This window comes from Cavia porcellus, unplaced genomic scaffold (genome assembly GCF_034190915.1).
Source record: "Cavia porcellus strain 051 isolate PalLab524CR breed Dunkin Hartley unplaced genomic scaffold, mCavPor4.1 scaffold_16, whole genome shotgun sequence".
Classification (NCBI taxonomy): Eukaryota; Metazoa; Chordata; class Mammalia; order Rodentia; family Caviidae; genus Cavia; species Cavia porcellus.
In genome coordinates this window covers 34,272,465-34,296,436 of record NW_026947499.1, presented here as the reverse complement: position 1 = coordinate 34,296,436, position 23,972 = coordinate 34,272,465, and the positions used below count along the sequence as shown (strand labels likewise).

At 47.4% G+C, this 23,972-nt stretch overlaps 1 protein-coding gene across 1 annotated transcript; it reads left to right on the top strand.

The window, feature by feature from the left end:
- Window positions 1–8,784: 8,784 nt before the first annotated feature.
- Zscan10 (zinc finger and SCAN domain containing 10) lies at window positions 8,785–14,792 on the top strand. The gene is made up of 5 exons (XM_023560857.2): window positions 8,785–10,231; window positions 10,400–10,658; window positions 10,880–10,944; window positions 11,286–11,343; window positions 13,084–14,792. Exons 1-5 carry the CDS (start codon window positions 9,848–9,850, stop codon window positions 14,634–14,636), a joined length of 2,319 nt encoding a protein of 772 aa, XP_023416625.1. The 5' UTR covers window positions 8,785–9,847; the 3' UTR covers window positions 14,637–14,792.
- The last annotated feature ends 9,180 nt before the right edge of the window (window positions 14,793–23,972 follow it).

The following is a 23,972-nucleotide window of genomic DNA, read 5'->3' as shown; positions in this document are numbered from 1 at the left end:
TTGCCCAGCAAGCGAAGAGACGGGATCTCCTGAGAGAGTGGGAATTGCCTTCCTTGCTGGCTAGGTTGTTGGTTGCTCACTTCTGCTGAGGTCTCCAAAGGTCTCTGGGCTGCTGATGCTTTAGATGTCTGGTGAGGTCGCAATGCAATAAAGTTCCTTGCTTCACTGTCAAGTGAGATACCCTGAGGTTTGGTAAAGTCTTCCTGGCTTGGCTGGTCAGATGTTAAGGTTGAATGGGCCAGTAGTAGTCTAGGTTCTTGTGGATGAGGAGGAAAGAATGGCCAAGCACACACCCAGTGGTAAATAGTATGGAGTCATGTTCATTGTTGATAACAAAAAAAGGTAGCAGGAGCAATAGGAAAAAGGGAAAAGAAGTGTTCAGAATCTAAAGGCAGAAACTTCTGGCTTTAAGTGCCTCCCACTGCACCTCCTTTGGGGCCAGTGCTCTGTTGCCTAGGGTGGGGTGACCGCTTAGGCATTTGTTACTTCATTTTGTACCTCTTTTATTTAATATTATTTATTTTTTATTTTTTATTTTTTATTTTTTAGTCTTTTTCCATTTTATAGGTACTGGGGATCGAACTTACAACTGCCTGCTTGCAAGCAAGGCAGGTGCTTATGCCGCTGAGCTAAATCCCCAGCCCCTTTGTACCTCTTTTAGGCTAATGGAAGCAGGAATAACAGTGGAGTACAGTTTAGGCTTAGAATGGGAAAGAGAGTGACTCACTCAACTCCTTTGTTATATAATAGCTAAGTTAGGTAGAAATATTACAGGCAGTCAGGGTAGAGGTAGATCCTTGAGGTAGTCAGCGTAGAGTGCGAGAACATATTACAACTGCAACTGGAGGCACATCCACTGAAGGCCAGGCCTCACTACAGGTGGAATGACCAGCCCTATACGCCTCCCTAGGATAAGCCATACATTGAAGATTACATTACAGTTGGTATCACCTAGTCCAATAAAGTCTAGACACACATCAGGACCTCCTGACCCATCCCCTAGTAAAAAGATCCTGGTTCTTTCCATGTACACTTACCATGCAACCTGCTCCGCAATTGGATCAATATTATCTAGGTGGCTGTACTTGTCATCTTATTGGTTGATCATAGTTTGACATGTGTTGTATCGCCTCCTGATTTTGTGTCCACCTTGTGTTTTTGGTTTTTTTTTCCGGTACCAGGGATTGAACTCATGACTACCTGCTTGCAAGGCAGGCACTTATGCCGCTGAGCTAAATCCCCAGCCCTGACTTTTTCATTTTTATCGGTACCAGGGATCGAACTCATGACTGCCTGCTTGCAAGGCAGGCAAGCGCTTATGCCGCTGAGCTAAATCCCTAGCCACTCCACCTTGTGGTTTTACTCTATAAAACTTCCTCTGTGAAGTGGGGTCCTCAATAACCCACTTTCCTATGGTTGTTCCTTTTATTGTTTTCTGTTGTCTAATTGCTAACAGACAAAAACCTTATGAGAATTAAAAATACAGAACAACTTGCTTCTTAATTGCAGTCTCTGCAGAGAAGAGAGGAAAAATGAGGACTTCATTAGTCAGAATTTCCATGTTTTGTATGTGTTTGGTACTAAGAGCTGAATACAGGGCACTCACTGGCTGGGGATTTAACTCAGCGGCACTAGCACCTGCCTGACAAGCACTAGGCTGAGTTCAATCCCCCGTACCAAAAACAAACAACAATAACCCAAACGAATACAAGGCTTCCACACTAAGTTACATTTAGCCTCAACTTTTCAGAGCTCTTCCAGCTTCAGGTTCCCAAGTGCTGGAATTATAGGGATGCATCAAACATTTTCACATTTATGAGAAGGAAATATGGGAAAGGTGGAAGGAGGCAAAAAGAGAGAGAAGGGAGGATAAGGAGGTAAAAATGAACACGATGTGATTGATATGTATAAGTATCAAATTTTCAAGCTGAATGTACATGCTTTTCTTTGTTGGGTTTTTTTTTTTTTTTTTTTTTTTTTTTTTTTTTTTTTTTTTGAGACAGAGTCTCCCTATTTAGTTTTGACTGGCCTTGGACTCATGGCACTTCTCCTGCCTCAGTCTTCTGAGCGCTGAGATTATAGGTATGTGCCACCACACACAGCTGAATTGCAAATATGTACTGATAAAAAGTTTTTTTCACATTTAATAAATAAATACCAAGCTGGATATGTAGCTCAGTGGTATAGCACTTGTCCAGCATGCAAAAAGTCTTAGATTGAGTCCTCAACGCCAAATAACAAATGGTAAATTGGGTTTTCACACGTTTTTCTTAAATATACCAACCACTCCCCCACACCCAAGATAATCAAAGATAATTTGAATAGTTCGTGTTTTCAAGATAACTTTTTTTTTTTTTTTTTTTTTTTTTTGTCTTTTGTGTTTTTATCGGTACCGGGGATTCAACTCACGACTGCCTGCTTGCAAGGCAGGCGCTTATGCCGCTGAGCTAAATCCCCAGCCCCTTCAAGATAACTTTTTAGGGTTGAAATATACCATAAATATCTGGATCTACAGTAAGTCTTTCCTTAGTGAGTGGAGATGAGACAATCCAGCAACTTCACAAGAATTTGTATCTATGATTTTAGGAGATAGCACCGTAGCCTAGCTATGTCCCTTGCCCCAGGGCGGTGCGTTTTCAAAGATCAGGAGTAATTTACAAAATTTTTAATGTGTTTCCAGGCCAGAGATAAAACCCTCGGAGGAGAGCATTGGCCTGTGTCTCTCAGCACTCTAAATCACTGAAAATGATACGTATTAGGTGGTAACTTAATTGCAAGATTAATGAACGAAAGAGCAGCAGTGCAGTCAGACCAGTAGCTGAAGACCATACCAGGTCTTCAGAGTTAGGAAAAAAAGATGCTAGTGGCTAGCGTGGGTCTTGCATTGCCTTTCTGCGTGGATACTATTTTTGTGCTTGAGCAGAGGTGGCCTCTGCTTTTCCGACACGACGCCGAGGAAAGGTGACGCTCAGGAGTCTGAAGTCCATGTTTGCAGCCAACCGCGACCCCTCGGACTGCAATTCCAGTAGTCTCCCAGGCTCTCAACACCGGAAGCTCCAGGCCAACGACACCGAGACCACCTATTAGGTCCTCTACCCAGAGGCCACGTCCTCTGAGTCGTCCCCAATCACGTCTCGATGAAGAGTTTGCTGCTCCTAATCCAGCCGACTCCACCCACAAAGAGTCAGGTACCGCCAAGGGCTCCCGGGACAGCCCTGCTGGGAGGGGCAGGCCAGGTTCGGAGAGGACGAGTAGGAGTGCGCGGGTGCGAGCTGAGCCCTGGTCGCGGAGCAGCGGGAGTGAGGCCCCTACCACCTGCCACAAAGAACTCCTGCTCTCCCCACTCCCCGTGTGGGCGCCACGCGGAGGTCAGGGATTTCCCGCGGAGGAGCCCACGGCGAGGGGCGACTCCAGCCTGCGGGGCTGCTGGGGCGGGGCTTGTTCTGGCGCGCGGTGCTGGGGCGGCGGAAGCCTGGGGCCTTCCCTGTGGTCCGCGCGCGAGGCCCGGCGGCCAGGAGGCTGGGCGGAGCGCGCAGCGAGCCTGGGGTCCAGGAAAGCCAACGCCAGAAAAATTCCAGCCTCGGTGCTGGTGTGTGCAGGGAGACGCGGGCTCGGCACCGGAGCTCGGGCGAGACTGGGACAGGGGCCGAGGGACCGCGGTCCTGAGCCTCCGGCACCGTGCGGGCGGCCGGGTTCCCAGGACAGGTGGGGCCGTCGGGCGTGCCCTGGGGCAGACAGCGCGCCTCCCTGTGGAAAGCGAGCTCCGGCTGTGGCCGAAGGCGCGAACCCCAGCGCCGCAGCGCAAACGGAGTGGCCTGGCTTTGGCTGGCGACGCTGCCTTTGGGGAGGTCGCTGCTCTCCCTGCCGGCTCCCGCCGTCCCATCGTGGAGCGGAGACGAGGCACGTGCGAGAGCAGCACGGGATGGCTCACGCCTGTAATCCCAGCACTCTGCAAGGCTGAGGCAGGAAGATGGACAGGTCAAACCCAGCCTGGACGATGTAGCCACTTAGCGAGACCCCGTCTCAAAATAAAAAGGGCGGGGATGTAGCTCGTTGTGAAGGCCTTGGGCTCATCCTCAGTACGGTAGGGAAGGGGAGCCACAGGAAGGATTCTGGGGAACTTTGGGAGGACCGTGTAGTCCAGCCCACACATTCACTTCCTGTCCCACTTTCTTGGCACACTTTCACTGCCTGCCCGAGGATAGAACCTCGTACTTTTTATTTAGCTCGAGGGCCAGGCACACCGAATACCCTTGCCGAAAATTTGTCACATGAATGAAAAGACTAGCACGGAAGTTGGTACACGACAGACATTTTATTTACTTAGTTTTGTTTTTGTAATGGTCCACTATGTGACGCAGAGTGGCCTCAAATTCACTATCTTCCTGCCTCAGCCTCCCCCGTGCTGGGATTTCAGGCGATTTGTGTATTTATTTATTTTTTGGTACTGGGGATGGAACTCAAGACCTAGCGCTTGACAAGCAGGCGCTTGTGCGGCTGAGCTAAATTCTCAGCCTTATGTATTTATTTTTTACCCAGAGTCTCGCTATAGTCCGGGTTGGCCCCGGACAGCTCTAGTCCTAAAAGAAAGGGACAGTCTTTCAGATCTCCACGGGACGCTGGTCCATCCTGATGGGCGAAGGGAATAAAGGCTGGGAGAGGTAGTTAGACTTCCACTTCAGGCACCATAGGGTCGGAATCCAGATTATTTCTCTGGCCCCGCCCACTTCCCCACCCCATCCCGAACTTTTAGGAAGCTCTTTCATCACCTTAATGGGACTGGAGAGGGAACTTCCTGTCCCATTTCTTGGGAGACCTTCCCTAGGCTGGTGGAACCCGGCTCTGGTCCTGGAGCCCTCAGAGAACCCCCTACCATTTCTGCCTCTGTAGTGGGAACTCGGGAGTGGTGAGTTGGAGGCCTGTGGTATAGGCTCACAGCAGCATGGAGACATGGGGACTCCAGGCCTCTGGGGGGGGGGGGTAATGGGCGGGGGCTGGAATAGTCTTGGGAGAATGGAGAGGGAGTGCTTGTGCTGGGGAACCCTGCTAGCCAGCTCCGTGGTCTTCAGCGATGGGGGCATCAGGGAGGGTTCCAAGATGTCCTTGATAATGAAGGAGGCAGGCTCCACGTGTCCCCAGGTGAAGCTGCTGGCCTCACTCACTGAACCCTGTTGAAGGGAAGCCTAACCAACAAAGAGGAGCCAATGGGGCACCTGCAGCTGTGTGAGCAGAGGAAGGGACATTTCCCGCAGACTCCCACCCTTCGATTTCCCTGGCTGGGCTCTGAGGTGTCAGTGTGGGTCTCGTTAGAGGACCTCTACCGGAGGGCAGTCTGCTTTTCCAGTGTTCCAAATTGGGCTGGTCAGACTTAGATGGTGGCTGAAGAGCTCTCCCGCCGCCAACCTAGCTGACCCCCTACAGATATGCATATTAATAGAGCCTTTGTCCTGGAGACTTGGGGGGAGGGACCAGCTAACTTGCTTGAATTCCACTTTTTGGAAACCTTTTGGGGAAGCCTCACCTGGAGGGAGATTCCGGCCACCCCATGTGGCTAGGCATAAAGGCTGGAATTTGGAATCCTCTTACTTCTTTTGAGTCCTGCTGTGATATTCTAGCTAAGAAAATCGCCAAGCCCCGGAGGGAATCTGGTTCTCTCTGTTCCTGAGATTTATGGGGTCTAGAATTACACTCTCACAGCCAGTCTTGCCTACATCTAGTGTGACCATGATGAGCAAGTTATCCTTGGTCTTTGCACTTGTCAGATAAAGAAATTATGATGTAGTGCATCGGCTGGAGTGTGATGAACTGGGTCTCAGGGTGGTGCCCCAGCAGGTCTCTCTCTATTCCTGCCTGCTGTTGTTGGAAGTGACTGCTGAAAGGGATTGAGGGGAGGGGGAAAGGAAAGAAGGGAAAAATAGAAAGGGATCAGCTCTCTAAGGTGCTTTGTGTGTCTACAACTACATGCAACACAATTTCTTTTTCTTACATATTTATCAAAGATCTCTACCCTAGTCGTTCATATGTTCCTCAACTTTTAATCTCTGAGGTAGACATTATTGCTGTTTCCTTCCATCTACTGACAATTATTGAAGTCCCTTCTAGGGCTGAACAAATACTTACCGCCTATTGGAAGGCCAGGGGAAAGAAACACTCAGCTGGGATTTTGCCCCAGCCACTAACAGGTGATATGTTGTGGGGCCCCAGAGGGAGGCACCAGTGGGGGAAGGAAGAGCTGCAACAGGAAAACCCCAAGGAATGTAGCCAAGAGCCCAGGCTGTGTTTGGGAGGTTGAGGTGCAGCAGAGATGGGGCCTGGCTCCTGGTTTCAGTGTCAGATCCTTCTCTTTTTCTCTTTTTTTCCATGCTTGAAGTCCAGGTTTCCTGTGTACCCTGCCATCTCCCACCCTGTTCACACCACCTGAGAATGTGTTTCATTTTGTTTTGTTTTTGTCAGTACTTGAGATTGAACACAGGACTTTCTTACTGAGCTACATCTCAAATCTTTTTAGTTTTCTTATTTTCTTATGGTCTCCCTAAGTCTCTCAATTGCCCAGGCTCGCCTGACAGTAGTCACATAGTTTGGGGAGCCTCCTTTACATGGGACTAAGGGCAGTGTACATGTGTAATCCCAGCACTCAGGAGCCTGAGGCAGAAGGATTGCTGTGAAATAAATAAGAAACCAGAAATATAGCTCAGTGGCACAATCCTGCCTGGTAAGCATTAGGTTGGGAGTTAATCTCTGGTACAAAAAAAATGCTGGGTGTGGTGGGGCACTCCTGTAGTCACAGCACTTGGTGGGCTGAAGCAAGAGGATCACTCAGGAGTTTGAGGCCAACCTGAGCTACGTAATGAGTTAAAAGATGGTCTAAACTATGGTGAAACTCTGTCTCAAAATTAATTAATATTTTTCAGAATTGCTCAGACTGGCCACGAATTTACTTACTTACATTCTTTTTTTTTTTTTTTTTTTTTGAGACAGCATCTCCCTATGTAGTTCATGCTGACCTTGAACTCACTATGTAGTTCAAGCTGGTTTTGAATTCAGTGGTCCTCCTGCCCCAGCCTCCTGGGTGCCGAGGTTACACATGTACACTGCCTTCAGTCCCATGTAAAGGAGGCTCCCCAAACTCTTGACTAGGCAGATCGATTCCTGCTCTACGCCTGAAGCTGCTTTTCCTCTGGCTGTGTTGGTGCCTCATAGCCTTAGTGCCCTCAGATAACCGCATTACTGGTATTATATACAGTGCCCATGAAAATAATAACTCGTGGTTGACTGGCACTGATGTACCCCTGCCAAGTGCTGTTATGATTGTGAGGCTCTGGTCTGTGCTGTTAGGGGATAGGGAGCAATGCTGGAGGCTGGGGGTGCCCATAGGGTTTGGAAGAATGAGAATGGCTAGGAGAGGTAACAGCAGCCTGTTCTGAGAAGCTTGATCCTCCTGGAGGGTGCTAGAGGACCACTGCTTCCTCTGTGCATGGAAGTCCTCTTTGACAGCCCTGAGCCACCCCAAAAAGGAAATAGTCCCACAGGGATAGGACCTGGGGGGCTGATTCTGTGGAACTAGTGCCCCCAGGTGTCCCATTAGAGACACTATTTCCATTGCTAGCTAGAGCAAATCAGAGTGAGTACGGCAGAGAGGAGTGATAGAGGAACATCCAGGATTGGGGGGCTGCCCTGGCTCCAAGGCACATCCACTAGGGGCCCTCCTGCCTTCAGGGCTCACCTATCACAAAGCTCAGCCCACCAGTCCTCTCACCTGAAATACCCTCTTCAGCCCAGATCCCTGACCTGGATGTGCCCAGAAGCTCTCCTTTCTGTAACAACCGCTTTACAGCTGGCCTGAGCTTCTGGGGCTGGGACTGAGAACCACTGATCTCAGCCCTGTCTGGCTGATTGGCGGCGGCCTTGATCATTGAGAGACACCTTCTGAGCCATAAAGTGAGGGTCCAGATGCTTGATCAAGGAGAAAGTACTGACAAACTTTCCTCCAGTGTTTTACTTTGAAAGTGCTCAACCATCCAGAGAAGTTGAAAGAAAGAGCAGGTTAACGGACTTTGTATGTGGATCTCATCAGCCCATAAACATGGCTGAACCCTGTGGCTTTCTTTTTCTTTCTTTTTTTCCTGGTACCAAACTCAGGATCTTACACTTGCCAGGCAGGCGCTTGTGCAACTGAGCTAAACCCTGACCCCTTTTTTCTTTTCTTTTCTTTCTTTTTTTTTTTTTTTTTTTTTTGACTGAAGAGCAAATGAAGCCAGGAATTTCACACTACACTATATCTCTAGCCGCCCCCTCCCCCTTTTTAAATTTTGAAACACAGTAAAAAGTTGCCCAGGCAGGCCTCAAACCTTTCATTCTCCTGCCTCAGCCTCCCAGAGTATGGGGATCAGGCAGTATATGTCATCACACTCTGCTACAACATCTTCTAATAGAAACACCAAAGGGCCAGAACTGTATCTCTCTCTCTCTCTTTATAAAATTGGTACCAGGGATCGAACTCATGACCGCACACTTGCAAGGCAGGCGCTTATGCCGCTGAGCTAAATCCCCAGCACCTCCCCCTCCCTTTTTTTTTTTTTTTTTAAAATCAAGAGCTGTATCTCAACAGCACAGCACCTTCCTGGCAAGTGTGAGGTCAATTCCTGGTACCAAAAAAACACTGAGTACACCCACAAGACTAGCATCCTGTCTAACAAATTTACAATCTATCTCATTCACATTCATTTTCCTCCACCTGACCTTAGACTCTTCTGAGACTCTTTTAAAAGTACATACATCTGTAGTAGAGCCTGGTAATCCCAAAACCTGGGGGGCTGAGGCAAAAGTATCAATTACTGTGAGTGGGAGGCCAGCCTGGAACATATAGCAAGATCCTATCTCAAAAAACCAAACCAAAGCAAACATTCATCTTAATCTAGGGTTACATCTGGATAGGAACAACTCTTTAGCCTCCTGAGGAACTGTGCTTCCTACAGGCACTTATTTCTATGACACACTGAGGAACTCAGTGCTGTTTGCTAAAGTCCTTTTTGAGACATCTTTTGAATTGCTTGTTCAAGCAGTGGTTTGACTTGTTCCTTATTTCCCACCCTATGGACTGGACTGGATTAGAGTGGAGGACCTGTCTGCTATGTGTGCTATGTGTGTGGGAAGAGGGGAAGGGCAGGCTGTTCCTCTCTGGAGGATGCTCCTTTTAATCACTGAGGCAATGAGATGTAAAGTCTTGATGGGCCTGTAGGATGGGATGATCACAGGGAACCGCCTAATTTCTCTGCCCTTGCTGCATTGTTCTAGCTAAGACCTGAATTGCCCTACTCTCATGAGCCATCGTGTGATCATGGGAGAAAGTATTCTTCTAGGGAAGGGCGGAGTTAGTAGAACTGGTGTTTGAATCCAAGCCATTGTACTAAGCTAGACATGGTATTCCTTTTTTCTCTCTTTTTTTTTTCTTTTTTTTTTTTTTATAGGTACCGGGGATCGAACTCACGACCGCCTGCTTGCAAGGCAGGTGCTTATGCCACTGAGCTAAATCCCCAGCCCTAGACATGGTATTCCTAATGCAATCCTCTCACTTCGGTTTCTCAGATTGTTAAAATTACAGGCATGCACCATCTGATGCTGTTGTTGTTTTTGTACTGGGAATTGAACTCGGGTCCTTGTGCTTGCCAGGCTGGCACTATGCCACTGAGCTATATCCCAGCCCTGATGAGCATCTTGATGATCCATGTCAGGTCAGCTTCCCTGCAGCAGATCCTAATCCAGGATCTTTAGCTCCATAGGTGTGAGAGAAGACAACGAGAGGAACCTTAGCAGGCCCAGCTGTGGGAAGTGTACGCTGCTGTGAAGGATGCTGGCAGAGCCAGTACCAGCTGCCCCGGGGCAAGAGCAGCTCGGAGCTGTCAAGCTGGAGGAGGAGGAGGCTGCTGGCCTCAGAGGCATCAGGCGGCCAAGGCCTGAGGTGGCTCACCAGCTGTTCAGATGCTTCCAGTATAAGGAGGACATGGGGCCACGGGCATCCCTGAGCCGTCTGCGGGAACTCTGTGGTCACTGGCTGCAGCCGGCTCTACACACCAAGGAGCAGATCCTGGAGCTACTGGTGCTGGAGCAGTTTCTGAGTGTGTTGCCCCAGCACCTGCTGGGCCGCCTACAGGGGCAGCCACTCCGGGATGGAGAGGAGGTGGTGCTGCTGCTGGAGGGTGTGCCCGGGGACACCAGCCATGCAGGGCCACTGGTAAGAGGATCATGGAGAGGGACTGATCACTCGCAGAAGAAATCTCTGAAAACCTCACTTTCTCCTACCCACAATCTCCTTACCCTCCTGATTATGTGACTCTCCCCGCTCCTCTGTCCCATTCCTGTGGAGGGCTGTCACCTCCTAATGCGAATGTGTTTTCAACAGGATTTTAGTTTCAGTGCCAGCAAGAATTGTCCCCATACAGACATCATCTTGGAGGAACAGAGGGGCCCTTGCCAGGTTGCCAGCTACAGTCCCAAAAAGGAAGAGCCCCCAGCCCTGCTGCCATTGAATGAAGAAGTGCCCCCATCTCAGCCATGGCCTGCCAGACCTGCTGAGCCCACAGAGTGGACACCTACCCCCAGTTCCCGGCAGCCACTGAGCCCAGGACCCCAGGGGACACTCCAGATTCTGCAAGAAAGCAGTGAGGAGCTGGTGCCCAGACAGGGGGACTGAATACATGGATAAGGGCAGAAGGGGCCAGGATGGGAGAGGGCTGGGATGGCTTCACGGGCATGTGCAATGGAGGACATGTCCTTGGAGCCACGTAGTAGACAGGGTTTTCTTTCTTTTTTTTTGTGCGGTACCGGGGATCGAAGAGGGTTTTCTTTTAACAGTGCTTTCTTCTTCCCTTTATGCTGTTAGCCCTCCAAGGCCCCTCATTGTGGCCTGAGGAGTATTCCCGTGATCAGGAGCTGGCTGCTGTGCTGGTAAGCTGACTCACCACCCGTTCATCTCCTTAGGTCCTTCTCAAGCCCAGGAATTTTCCTGCCTTGTGCTACCCCCCCCATTCGGTACTGGAGATTAAAGCCAAGCTTTTGTAGACCTATATCCCCAACCCTCAACTTTCTACCACCTTTTGATTTTAAGGCAGGTTCTCACTAAATTGCTCAGATATCACTTGAAATTGTGATTCTCTTACCTCAGCCTTCCAAGTGTCAGGATTTCAGGTGGTCCCATTTGCCAGCTCTTTGTCTTCTTTAATTAGTCCAGTCAGGCCCCAGTGCCTCATGCCTCATTCATTCACCCAGGGGTCCTGCTGTCATTACAGGAGTCCCTAACCTTTGAGGATGTTCCAGCTAAGAAGACCTGGCCTGTGCACTCTAAAGGTAAGCAGCCCCTTTCTCCTATCATCTTGATCACCAAAGGATTCTGCCCTCATAGTTCCAGAACCTACCTGATTTATGGGCCTTATTGCTGGGTTTGTTGTGGGGTTTTTTGATGGTCCTGGAAATTGAACCCAGGGCCTTTGCATTGAACTCTCATCCTCAGTCCTTTTTCTTGTAGTTTTTTGTTTGTTTGTTCTGTTTTGTTTTTATTTCTTTATTTTAACATTTTTAACATTAAACTTTGGGGAGAGATGATTTTTTTGAAACAGGGTCTTGCTACATAGTTCAGTCTGGCCTTGAAATTACTCTGTAGCCCTGCCTGGCCTCAAATGGACAGTGATGCTCCTGCCTCCACTTTCTGAGGGCTGGGAGTCCAAGTATGTGCCACTATGCCTGGCTGTTTTAAGTTTTTATTTCAAAACAAGGTCTCAGTATGTCACTCAGTTCCTGAGGCTGCTCTTGAACTTTCAGTCCTCCTCCTTCAGCCTTCTAGAGTGCTGGGGTTACATGCGTACACCATCATACCCGTAGTCTTTTTTTTTTTGTCTTTTTTTTGTTTTTATCGGTACCAGGGATTGAACTCACTACTGCCTGCTTGCAAGGCAGACACTTATGCCACTGAGCTAAATCCCCAGCCCCCATACCCATAGTCTTTCTTTCAGACAGCTGCTTGTATCTGGTCTAACCATCAACCTGTTAATTTTGAGCTTTTGAAACAGTTGGTCAGCCGAGCATGGTGGCGCATGCCTGTAATTCTAGTACTCAGAGGCTGAGGCTGGAGGATCAGTGTAAGTTTGAAACCAGCCTGGGCTATAAAGTGAGTTCAAGGGCAGTGGTCTCAAAAAGACAAAAAAAAAAAAGGTAAAGCCAGGTGTGGTGGCACGTGCCTAGGAGGCTGAGGCAGGATGATTGCAAGTTTGAGTCCAGCCTATGCAACGTAGTGAATCCCTGTCTCATAAAAAGTGCTGGGGATGTAGTTCAGTATGATGGTCCTGATTCTAATCCCCAATACTACCAAAAACAAACAAACAAACAACAAGAGTCAAAAGCTGGGCACATGCTGTTCAGTGCTACCTAGTTATTGCACCAGGAATCAATCCCTAGCACCCGCTGGGCTTTGTAGTGCATGCCTGTAATCCCAGGATTCAGGAAGCTGAGGCAGGAGGATTGGTGTTAGAGGCCAGCCTGGGCTACATAGCGAAACCCTGCTAAAAAACAAAACTACAATACCCTAAAACTACAAAAATAAAAGCAAAACAAATGAAATGGTAGTCAAGTCAATGGTAGTCAAGGGAGTGATTCCCTATGGATATTAGGTTTCTATTTGGAGGTAGAAGTGCTAGCTGCACAACACTGTGAATTTGCTAAATGCACCCAAAATGTATGTTTTAAATTGGTATTTTGTTACGTATATTTTACTGATTTTTTTTTTTTTTGTCTTTTTCCTTTTTTATCCGTAATGGGAATTGAACTCACGACTACCTGCTTATAAATAAGACAGGCACTTATGCCGCTGAGCTAAATCCCCAGTCCCATATTTTACTGATTTTTTTTCTTTGGGGAACCAAACTCAACCTTGTACTTGTCATGCAGGCACTGTGCTGCTGAACTATATCCCTGGCCTGAGTTTTTTGACCATCTTTGGAGGATCTTAAGGTTTCTTAAACTTCTTGGCCCATCTGGTTCTGGAGATTCCCAGAGCCCCAGAAGAGGTCTAACGTTCCTGTGTTTGCTTCTCAGGATTTGAAAGCAGAACTCCAGACAAGGAGGAATTTAAATTGGAAGAGCCCCAAAAGGCTGCATGGCCGACTGCCATCTCAGCAGAGTCCCAGGTGAACATCACTGATTTGGCAAAAGAGCCTTTTGCTCAGACAGCAGGGCAGGAGGCAAAGAACACTAGTGAAGGAGCAATCCCGCTTGACAGCAGTGAGATTTTGGAGCTCACAGTGATGGAGAACACCTCTGAGTCAGGCACCAAAACGCAGTTTATCTGCACGGACTGTGGAGTGACCTTCCCACAGCTCTCCCGCCTGAAGAAGCACCAGCTGAACTCGCACCCAGGCTCACGCTCCTTCCTGTGCCTGTGCTGTGGAAAGAGCTTCGGTCGGAGCTCCATCCTCAAACTGCACATGCGCACACACACAGACGAGCGCCCTCACGCCTGCCACCTCTGCAACCACCGCTTCCGCCAGAGCTCCCATCTGGCCAAGCACCTGCTCACACATTCCTCGGAGCCCGCCTTCCTGTGTGCAGAGTGCGGCCGCGGCTTCCAGCGGCGCTCCAGCCTCGTGCATCACCTCCTGTCTCATGCCCAGGACCTGAAGTCCACGCCTACCCCAGAGGCTGAGGCCAAAGTGGCCGAGACCAAAGTGGCCGAGGTCTTGTGTACCCACTGTGGGCAGACCTTTCAGCGCCGCTCCAGCCTGAAACGTCATCTGCGCATCCATGCCAGGGACAAGGATCACGGGGGCGCAGAAAGTACACGTGGCCATCAACCTGGTCGTGAGCGCAGGCCCCATGCCTGTGGCGATTGCGGAAAGGCATTCCGGCGCCATGAGCACCTAGTGACGCACCGGCGCGTGCACACGGGCGAGCGGCCCTTCTCCTGCCAGGCCTGTGGCCGCCGCTTCACCCAAAGCGCCCAGCTGGCCAGCCACCAACGTGTGCACACTGGGGAGAAACCGCACTCCTGCCCGCAATGCGGGAAGCGCTTCCAGCGGCGCGCCGGCCTTGCCCGCCACTTGCTGATCCACGGCAGCCTGCGGCCCCACCACTGTGCCCAGTGTGGCAAGAGCTTCACTCAGACCCAGGATCTCGCCCGCCACCTGCGCAGCCACACTGGGGAGAAGCCCTGCCGTTGCGGCGAGTGCGGAGAATGCTTCAGCCAGAGCGCACACCTCACACGCCACCAGCGCATCCACACAGGGGAGAAGCCCCACGCCTGCGACACCTGCGGCCATCGTTTCCGCAACAGCTCCAACCTGGCCCGCCACCTCCGCAGCCACACTGGAGAGCGGCCATATAGCTGCCCGACTTGCGGCCGCAGCTTCAGGAGAAATGCCCACCTGCAGCGACACCTGGTCACCCATGCAGCGCGGGCACAAGAGGGGGAGGCACCCCAGGAGTGTCATGAGTGCGGTAAGACCTTTAGCCGCAGCTGCAACTTGCTCCGCCACCTCCTGGTGCACACGGGGGCCAGGCCCTACTCCTGTGCGCAGTGCGGCCGAGGCTTCAGCCGCAACTCGCACCTGCTGCGCCATCTGCGGACCCACGCGCGCGAGACACTGTACTAATGGTTGCTGCGGCCCCGGCACCCCAGCTCCAGGTGTCCCTTCCAAGATGTCCCGGTCACACCTCCCTTTCTCTAGCTCCTCTCTGTCTGTTCCCCCCACCCCATCCACACTTTTTTGCCTGGTCTCAAGGAATGCATTTCAAATGCCCGAAGTAAACTGCCTTTTTGAAAGTTGTTTCGCATAGTTTTGTTTTTCTTTTGTTTCCTTTTGTTTCTTTTCTCTTCTTTTTGGTGCTAGGGATGGAACTTGGTTCACACATGCTAGGCAAGCACTCTCCTACTGAGCTCCGCTCCAGGCCTCTTCTTTAAATTCACCAAAGCGCATCTGTCACCCTTACCACAGTGACATACCTGTGTCTCGCCTTCATCAGCATGTCCTGTCGAGTCCTGTACAGGAGAGGTGGCCGGTTGTGATAGGCAGCTGAGGGAAGGTTCAGAAATGCACTTCATTTTGCTTCAGAATCTGTGCTAATACATTATGCACAATTCAGATGGAGTTCTTTAAAGTGATTAGGAATTGTTAAATCCCAGGTTATGGATTATTGTGAGAAACCTCTCATCCTGAAAGTTTGGTTACTACTTCAAACTGAAAAAGCAACAGGTAAACAGAACCTGCCTGCCAGCCATGTTAGGCTGCCACTCAAGAATCTCTTAATCCTTGTTGGTTAGGGCACTGTTACCTGCCAGGCAATCTCAGCTGCCTTCCTGCCACTAACTCAGCTGACTTCGAGTAAAAGTCAACTGAGAAAACTTCTAAGCCTGTTTCTTTATTTGGCTGCTTCACCATAAATGTGCACATGCCTGGACACACACACAGGGGATTGAACCCAGGGCCTTCACCCTGAGTTACATCTTTAGCCCTTGTTTATTTATTGGCACTGAGGATCAAGCTCACAACCTTGTGCTTGCCAAGCAGATGCTTTGCTACTGAGCTAAATGCCTGACTCCCCTTTTGTTTTTATTTTTTTTACTTTTTATTTATTTATTTTTGATACCAGAGATCAAACTCACGATCTCACGCTTGCCAGGCAGGCGCTTATGACACTGAGCTAAATCCCCAGCCCCTTTTGTTCTTTTTAAAAGACAGGGTCTTGTTTTGTAGTCCAGGCTGGACTCCAACAGTGATTCTCCTGCCTCAGCCACCCGAGTCCTGGGATTATAGACATGTACCACCATAGCTGACTTCATTTTTTTTTTTTTTTTTTAATTTGAGACAGGCTTAGTATAACTAGAAACAATGGAACTGGAGAAGTTATTCCCTCCCATCAATTTAATTTTTTGGTACTGGGAATTGAACTCAGAAGAACCTTGCACTTGATGATCCATCAATTTAATTTTAAACAGTACCCTAGGACTCCTTCCATTATCCTAAAACAGATGGAGAATCATATAACAAAACTCAATAAATCGCTGATGTAGCCAAGGGCACACCCCTGCTGTATCTCCTAGCCTGACCTTCAGTTTCTTTTTTTTTTCGTCTTTTTCCTTTTTATCGGTACCAGGGATCAAACTCACGACTGCCAGATTGCAAGGCAGGCGCTTATGCCACTGAGCTAAATCTCTAGCCCCTGACCTTCAGCTTCTTTTACTATAGTCTACCCTAAGGGTTCATGAATAAGCACTCATATCATGAATGCTGTAACTTTTTTGTTTTGTTTTTTTTCTGAGACAGGATCTCACTATGTAGTTGAGGCTGGCTTTGAACTCACTGTGTAGCCCAAGCTGGCCTCCCTTGCACAGCGATTCCCTTTGCCTCAGCCTCCCAAGTGCTGGGATTACAGGTGTGTGCATACGTGTAATTGAGATCGGAGTGAATTCTGAGAAGACAGGGCTAAGGTGCATATCCTTTTGATTCCAAATGCTTGATTTACCTGAGGAATGCTGCTGTGTGCTGTGTGCAGAGCTTTTGCTTTTCTGTAACCCCAGCACCACTTTTCTGTTCATGCCATGCCTTCTGTTGGGATGGACCTGCACTGAGCATGACTTCCTGTGATCTATAAATGTTGTTGTTTTCCACCTGCTGTCTGGTGTTCACTTGCAGTTAACTTGTTGCTCATCAAACCTAAGAGCCTGGATGTACCTGGTAAATCCCTCACACGGTAACAGGGTCCTGATACATTGCTTGGCTAGACACATGATATACCATTAAGCTAGAGATAATTTTTGGGCATAGTAGACAGGAAAGCTCTGAGCCCCTGGAAGGTCTAACCTTTTGGGGTTCACAGGAGAATTGGGTACAGACATTACCAGATGTCACGGAACAGATTGATTTAGCTAGGTATGGTGACCACACCTGTAGTCCCAGCATTTGGTGGCTGAGGCAGGAGGATCACCATGACTTTGAGGCCAGGCTGAGATACCTAGTGAGTTCAAGAGTTCAAGACCAGCATGAACTACAAAACAAGATCCTGGTTCAAAAAAGAAACAAAGGGGCTGGGGATTTAGCTCAGCGACATAAGCGCCTGCCTTGCAAGCAGGCAGTCGTGAGTTCGATTCCTGGTACCAATAAAAACGAAAAAGACAAAAAAAAAAGAAAAGAAAAGAAAAAAACAAAACAAAAAAAGACAGCAAGATCCTTGGCAGAAAGAACAGCATTTATGAAAGTCCTGGAAAGGCAGAGCCCTGGCTTGCTGAGGTCTGACAGGCTAGGGAAAGGGGGTGTTATGTACAGGAAGACATGCTGAGGTTTTGATGCAGAGGATGATTTTGTTTGTTTCTTTCTTTCTTTCTTTCTTTCTTTTTTTTTTTTTTGATATCAGGGATTGACCTCACAACCTTGCACTTGCCAGGCAGGCACTTATGCCACTGAGCTAAATCCATGGCCCATGATTTTGTTTCTACCAATAAAATCATTTAGGCCTTTTGCTGCATGGAAGTGGTTTGAGAAAGACAAAGGCAGAACAGCTAAGAAGCCACATCACTTGCCAGGGATTATGATGGTGACCTCCGTATGATAGGCAAGTTTCAGGTAAGAAGCCAAGCAGGGCTATGTAAGGAGGGGTAAGTGGAGCTGTGATAAGGATCACTGGAAAAGCGCAGGGGACAAGGGGAAAAAAACTCGAAAAGTGGCAGCCAGGAGAACCAAGCTCATGGCCAAGGATGAGAAAGGCTGGGCTAGGGTCTAGTATCGGGCAGCCCCTTGAAACCAGGGCAGAAGTGTTCAGTAGACAGGACAAAAGCCAGATGTGGGCCTTTCTCTCTAAAGGAACAGGATTATACCTGTAATCCTCGCATTCTGGAGACAGAGGCAGCAGGCTCAATGTCAAAAACAGCCTGGGCTACACAGGGAATTTATGGCCAGCCTAAATTTCTTTTTTTTTTTAAAGGACTGTGATGGGTAATTTTATTTATTCATTTATTTGTTTAAGTACCGGGGATTGAACTCATGACCTTGCGATTGCCAGGCAGGCGCTTATGCCACTGAGCTAAATCTCCAGCCCGGCCAGCCTGAATTTCTACATAGTAAGATTCTGTCTTAAAAAAAAAAAAAATTAATACCACGGTGTGAGGATTAAAAGGGGGAGGGTTGCACATGGTCTTTGCAGGAAAAATGGTCACTCAAAGGTCAGGCATGGTGGTCTGTACCAGTAATCCAAGGTCCCCTTGGAGGCTGAAGGAGGAAGATCTAAAGTCCAAGTACAGTTTGGGCAACTTAGCAATTTAGACCTTGCCTCAAAATAAAAAAATAAAATAAAAAAGGTCAGAGATGTAACTCAGTGAGAATGCCCTGGGTTCAATCTCCAGTACTGGCAGGAGGAAAATAAATACAAAATAAATACAGCAAGCCCCCAGATTGGGCTGTCTTATTTCCAGGAAGAAGGGGCTGGGGTCAGGAGGGTCCAAAAAAACACTCTCCGGGGGATCTCCTCTCTTCATTGCACTGCTGGAGTAAACAGGGTCCTTCCAGATGAACAGGGCCACCACAAAATCACTGAGAGAGAGTCATTGTCTAGCCATTCCATAGGAGACTCTCAGCTGGGATAATTGTTTAACACCTTTGACAGAAAGGGTTGGAGAGGAGAATAGGTGCAAAAATGCCCCAATTCCCAGACCTCCAGGTACCCAAGCCCCTCACCACCAGTTCCAGAACCCCAGGTCAGGCACCTCCCTCCAATATCCTCTTCCCACAGATCTGGCACCCAGGCTCTCCACCTTCTTCCTGGGGTCCCAGGACAGTCAAGTCATGGCCCCATTCCCCAGGATCTGACCATCACATCTTCCCTCATCAGACTTTCATTCTGGACCAAGTAGGTGGACCATACTTTGCCCTGCTTTGGGAGACTTATTCATGGGGACAAGTCCAAGAGGTTCTGTGTCAGAAAGCAACATACCATCATGTATTGGGAGCACAGTTTGAGTCCTTGACTTTAAATCCAGCCTGAGCAACTAGCAAAACCCTGTCTCAAAAAAGAAAACCTGGGGCCAGGGATATAGCTTAGCAGCACAGCATCTGCCCAGCAAATATGAAGTCTTGAGTTTTAATTACTGCTAACAAAAAATAAAAAACAGGGGCTGGGGATTTAGCTCAGTGGCATAAGCGCCTGCCTTGCAAGCAGACAGTCGTGAGTTCGATCCCTGGTACCGATAAAAAGACCAAAAAATAAATAAATAAATAAAAAATAAAAAACAAAGCAAAGCAAAACCCTGCCATTCATGGTGGCACATTCCTGTAGTCCCGGTACCTGGAGGCTGAAGGAGGAGGATCACTGTGAGTTAGATGCTAGCTTGCACTATATAGTGAGACTCAGTCTCAAAAAAATAAAAACAAAGAAACTAGCAAAAGCTAAAAAGAGAAAAATGGAAGCAAAGCTTTTGGAAATGGGGAGAGGAAGAGAGGTTGAAGGTAGGGGAAATGGGAAAAGAATCAAGTTATAGGGGCTGGGGATTTAGCTCAGCGGCATAAGCACCTGCCTTGCAAGCAGGCAGTCGTGAGTTCGATCCCTGGTACCGATAAAAAAAGGAAAAAGACGAAAAAAAAAAAAAAAAAGAATCAAGTTATATCATGTACAGGTACACATTTTCTATGATAAGTATGAATGATCACTATATTTGTACACTATAAAGTGTACTAATAAAAAAGTCATTTGGGGCTGGGGATTTAGCTCAGCGGCATAAGCGCCTGCCTTGCAAGCAGGCAGTCGTGAGTTTGATCCCCGGTACCGATAAAAAGGAAAAAGACAAAAAAAAAAAAAAAAAAAAAAAAAATCATTTAAAAAAATTAGCTCAGTGGTATAAGCAGCTGCCTGGCAAGTGCGAGGTTGTGAGTTCAATCTCCGGTACCAAAAAAAAGAAAGAACAAAATCCAGAGGTAAGAATTTACTCTGGTACTGGGAATCAAATTCAGGACCTCACCCTTGCCAGGCAGAGCGTCCTTGGTAGCACCACACTCTGGCACCCAGTCCCTGCTGAGCTCCTTACACTCGCAGGAAGAACCTGCCGGAGTTGACCCCACATCGCTGCACTTGACACAGCACCCAGCATGCTGAGCTCATGCCTCAAATGCCTCCTCTTCACTTTCTGCAGCATATCTCAGAATTATTGCTGCTTGTCACAAAACCTCTGCTCATACTCCCTGAAGAAAAGAGTCACAAGGTTCAAGTGGCACAGCCTCAAGCCTCTGACTGCTCTCAGCCTTGATACTTTCTCCTTATCCAGTTTCCATGGGGCCACAAGCATGGAATCCCTGTCATATCTTCAATATACTGCAGGACAGGAACCCCTCCCCAAGCTCTCTGGGCAGACATATTCCCACTGGGACCGTCACTGTCACATGGTGCAAACTGGGAGGTTGCTGGGCTGCAGGTCTCTGTGAAGTGACTGCCACCTTCACAGGGAATCCACCCCATCTCCTATGCAGAAGCTAAGAGTGAGACCTGTGCTCTGTAGCTTGATGCCAAAGTGACCCACCTGTCCATTCTTTTATACTGGTCTTTTATACTTTGTGCAATCAAAAGATACAATAAATGCACTATAGCTTTTGATCACCTATCTCAGTTACTTTTTCATTGCTGGAAAAAATATCCAATTTCCACAACTTATTTTTTTTTCAAATACATTTTTTTTCAAATACATTTTATTTCAAAGAGAAAAAAAAATTCAGGGGCAACAATGGTGCGTACATTGTGCATTGTCATTCCCAAATCACTCACCCAAAGCACAAAGCATCTGTGTTCAGTTGTCAGAAAAATACCATTACAAATCTTTTTCTTCAGTGAACTTAGAGAAATGAGTAGTGTAACTATTTTTTTTTTTTTCCCGTGGTACCAGGGATCGAACTCACGACCTCGCACTTGCCAGGCAGGTGCTTATGCCACTGAGCTAAATCCCCAGCCCAACTATCTTTTTTATATACAGATATACATGTACATATATTATTTTTATATATATTATTTTTATATATTTTATTTTATATATATTATTTATTTAATATATATTATTAAATAAATAATATATATTTAATATATATTTATATATATATTATTTTTATATATTATTTTTATATATTATTTTATACATGTACATATATTATTTCTTTCAGCTTCTCACACTAGTGAGACAACATGATGTTTACACGTGTGTACACATACACTTATGAGTATGGTCTCAAGTTGCACCCATTTACCTATAAAAGTCTCCAGTTTATACTTCTGATGGCTGAGAAGTACTCCATTGTAAAAAATACCACCTTTTTTATCCATTCTTCAGTAGATGGGCATTTAGGTTGTTTCCAAATCTAACTATTACAAATTGTGCTGTTATAAACATGGATGCGCATATGTCACTGTGACATGAGATTTTTAATTATTTGGGAAGATACCCAGAAGGGGAATAGCTGGGTCAAATGTGAATGCTACTCCTAGCTTTTTTTTTTTTTTTTTTTTTTTTTTTTTTTTGAGGAATCCCCACACTGATTTCCATAGTGGTTGCATCACTCTGCACTCCCACCAACTATGGAGAAGGGTTCCTTTTCCCCCACAGCCCCTCCAGCATTTGTTATTGGTTGACTTCTTAATAGTAGCCATTCTTTCCAGGATGAGGTGGAATTTCAGTGTTATTTTAATTTGCATCTCTTGAATGACCTAGTGATATTGAACATTTTTTCACATATTTATTTCTTTAAATTTAGGACTGGGTTTTTTTGTTTGTTTTTGTTTTGTTTTGAGTTATTTACATGTTCTCAGTAGCAATCCTTTGCATGAGTTACAGCTGGAAAATATTTTCTCCCACATTGTGGGTTGTCTCTTCACTCAGCTGGTGGTTTCTCTCGATAACACCCATAAATTAAAAGACGAAAGATTTATTTCAGCTTACAGCTTGTATAGGCTTCAGTTCACAGTCAGCTGGCTCCAAAGCAGGGAGGCATAGGGGGGGGACACAACAGAAGAGAAGTAGTTCATGGCCAGCAGAGGGCAGCAAAAGAATTAGCTGCAAACCTGCCTTCCTTTTGTGCCCCCCCCCCCCCCCGCGCGCCCCACTAGGGAATCAAACTCATGTTTGCCAAGCAGGGGCTTATGCTGCTGAGCTAAAACTCCAGCCCCTTTCTGTTACTTTCTATTCCATCCAGGCTACAAGCCTATAGGTTGGTGCCACCTGCTTGCAGGGGGGGTTCCCTTTTCTGTAAATCCATCCAGCCAAACCCAGAACTATGCTAAACCAGTCAGTGGACTAATTTCATTATTACACACTCTTAATCCATACTCAGATACCCTAAATCTAGCCACCTCCAAAAAGTCCCACCTGTGATCCCATGAGGTTTTGGGGGGCCATCTAGATATAAGCCATTACATCATCCCTTGTATAATCAACCCAGTTGCCTCCATCCTGGAGATGTGAAGAGTTGCAAGAGTTGGGGTCACAGGGCCTGACCCTTCTCAGTCCTGAGTGCCAGGTAAATGGGAGCCTCCTCAGCATCATGGGCTGGGAACCCCAACCATTTATTCATCACCCTGAGTGCACATGGGCACTACCTTATCATGTCGGACCTGACAGCCTCTAGGGGGTGTGTGTGTGTCTGGACTTGAGCCCAGGGCCTTGAATAGACTAGACAAATGCTCTGCCACTGATCTACACCCCCAACAAGGGACCATTTCTGACCTGTGGAAAGAGCAGTGACAATTGGGTCTTCTGTGATGTTCTTTCACTTCTCTGCCCTGAGTCAAGCTATTTCCATGCTCCCTCATACCCAGGCACTTGCACACTCACTCACCATACATAGGACTTTCAGGGATGCATACTCCTCAGAAGGTTCTAGACCTGTGTTTCCAGCACCCTCTCTGTGCCCAGGTGAGAGGTGACCCAGGAAGGAATGTTAGGGCTGGAGAAGAGCACAGGGAAACAGTCCCTCCTACCACAACTTCTGCAGTCACACCAGCATTCCTTCAGACCGTCTAAGTACCTTGTTTCCAAAGGACAACTTGGGCTTCTTGGCACCTGAACTCTGTCTTCTATGAAGCAGCCAGAGATACCCCAGAATTTGGGATGTAATTCCTGCTTCACGTGAGGAAGATAGAACTTGTTTAGGATCTAGATCACCGAGGGCATTTAGTCTAGGCCCTAACCCCACCAGACTTCCCAGCTTCTGCATGAATTGGAGGCCAGCACCCTGCTGGTATGGGTTTCCTGCCAACAATGGCACAAACATGAGCTTTCACATAAATCTTTACTCTTATTGCTACTCTTAGATGTCTTGCTCAAGTCTTTGCTTAAGACAAGATCCTGGAGAAGCCTGCTGTCGTGACACACACCTGTAACCACAGCCTTTGAGAGGCTGAGGCAGGAGAATCACTTTGAGTTCGAGGCCAACCTGGGCTACATACTGAACTGAAAGTCAGCCTGAGTTAGACAGTGAAACCCTTTCTCAAAAAGCAAACCAAACAAAATCCCAAAACAAACAAAAAGACCACAAAAGGGGCTGGGGATTTAGCTTGTGGCATAAGTGCCTGCCTTGCAAGCAGGCAGTTGTGAGTTCGATCCCCGGTACCGATAAAAAGGAAAAAGACAAAAAAAAAAAAAAAAAAGACCACAAAAACCAGGTGTATTGGGGTACGCCTATAATCCTAGTACTCTGGAGGTTGAGGCAGGAAGATCACTGTGAGTTTGAGGCCAGCCTGAACTGTATGCAGACACTCTTATTTAACAGCTGAATTATGCTTTTGCTATTAAGTTGTTCAATGAATTGTTCTCTAAATGAGAAAATGTATATAGCATGTATATTACAATATTCACAACAAGGAAATGATCAAAAAAAACTCTAACTTGATGACTTTGCTTTTATTTAACTTACATGCAGTACTGTAATGTATAACAACATTAAACTACAGTTCTGCACTATACAGTG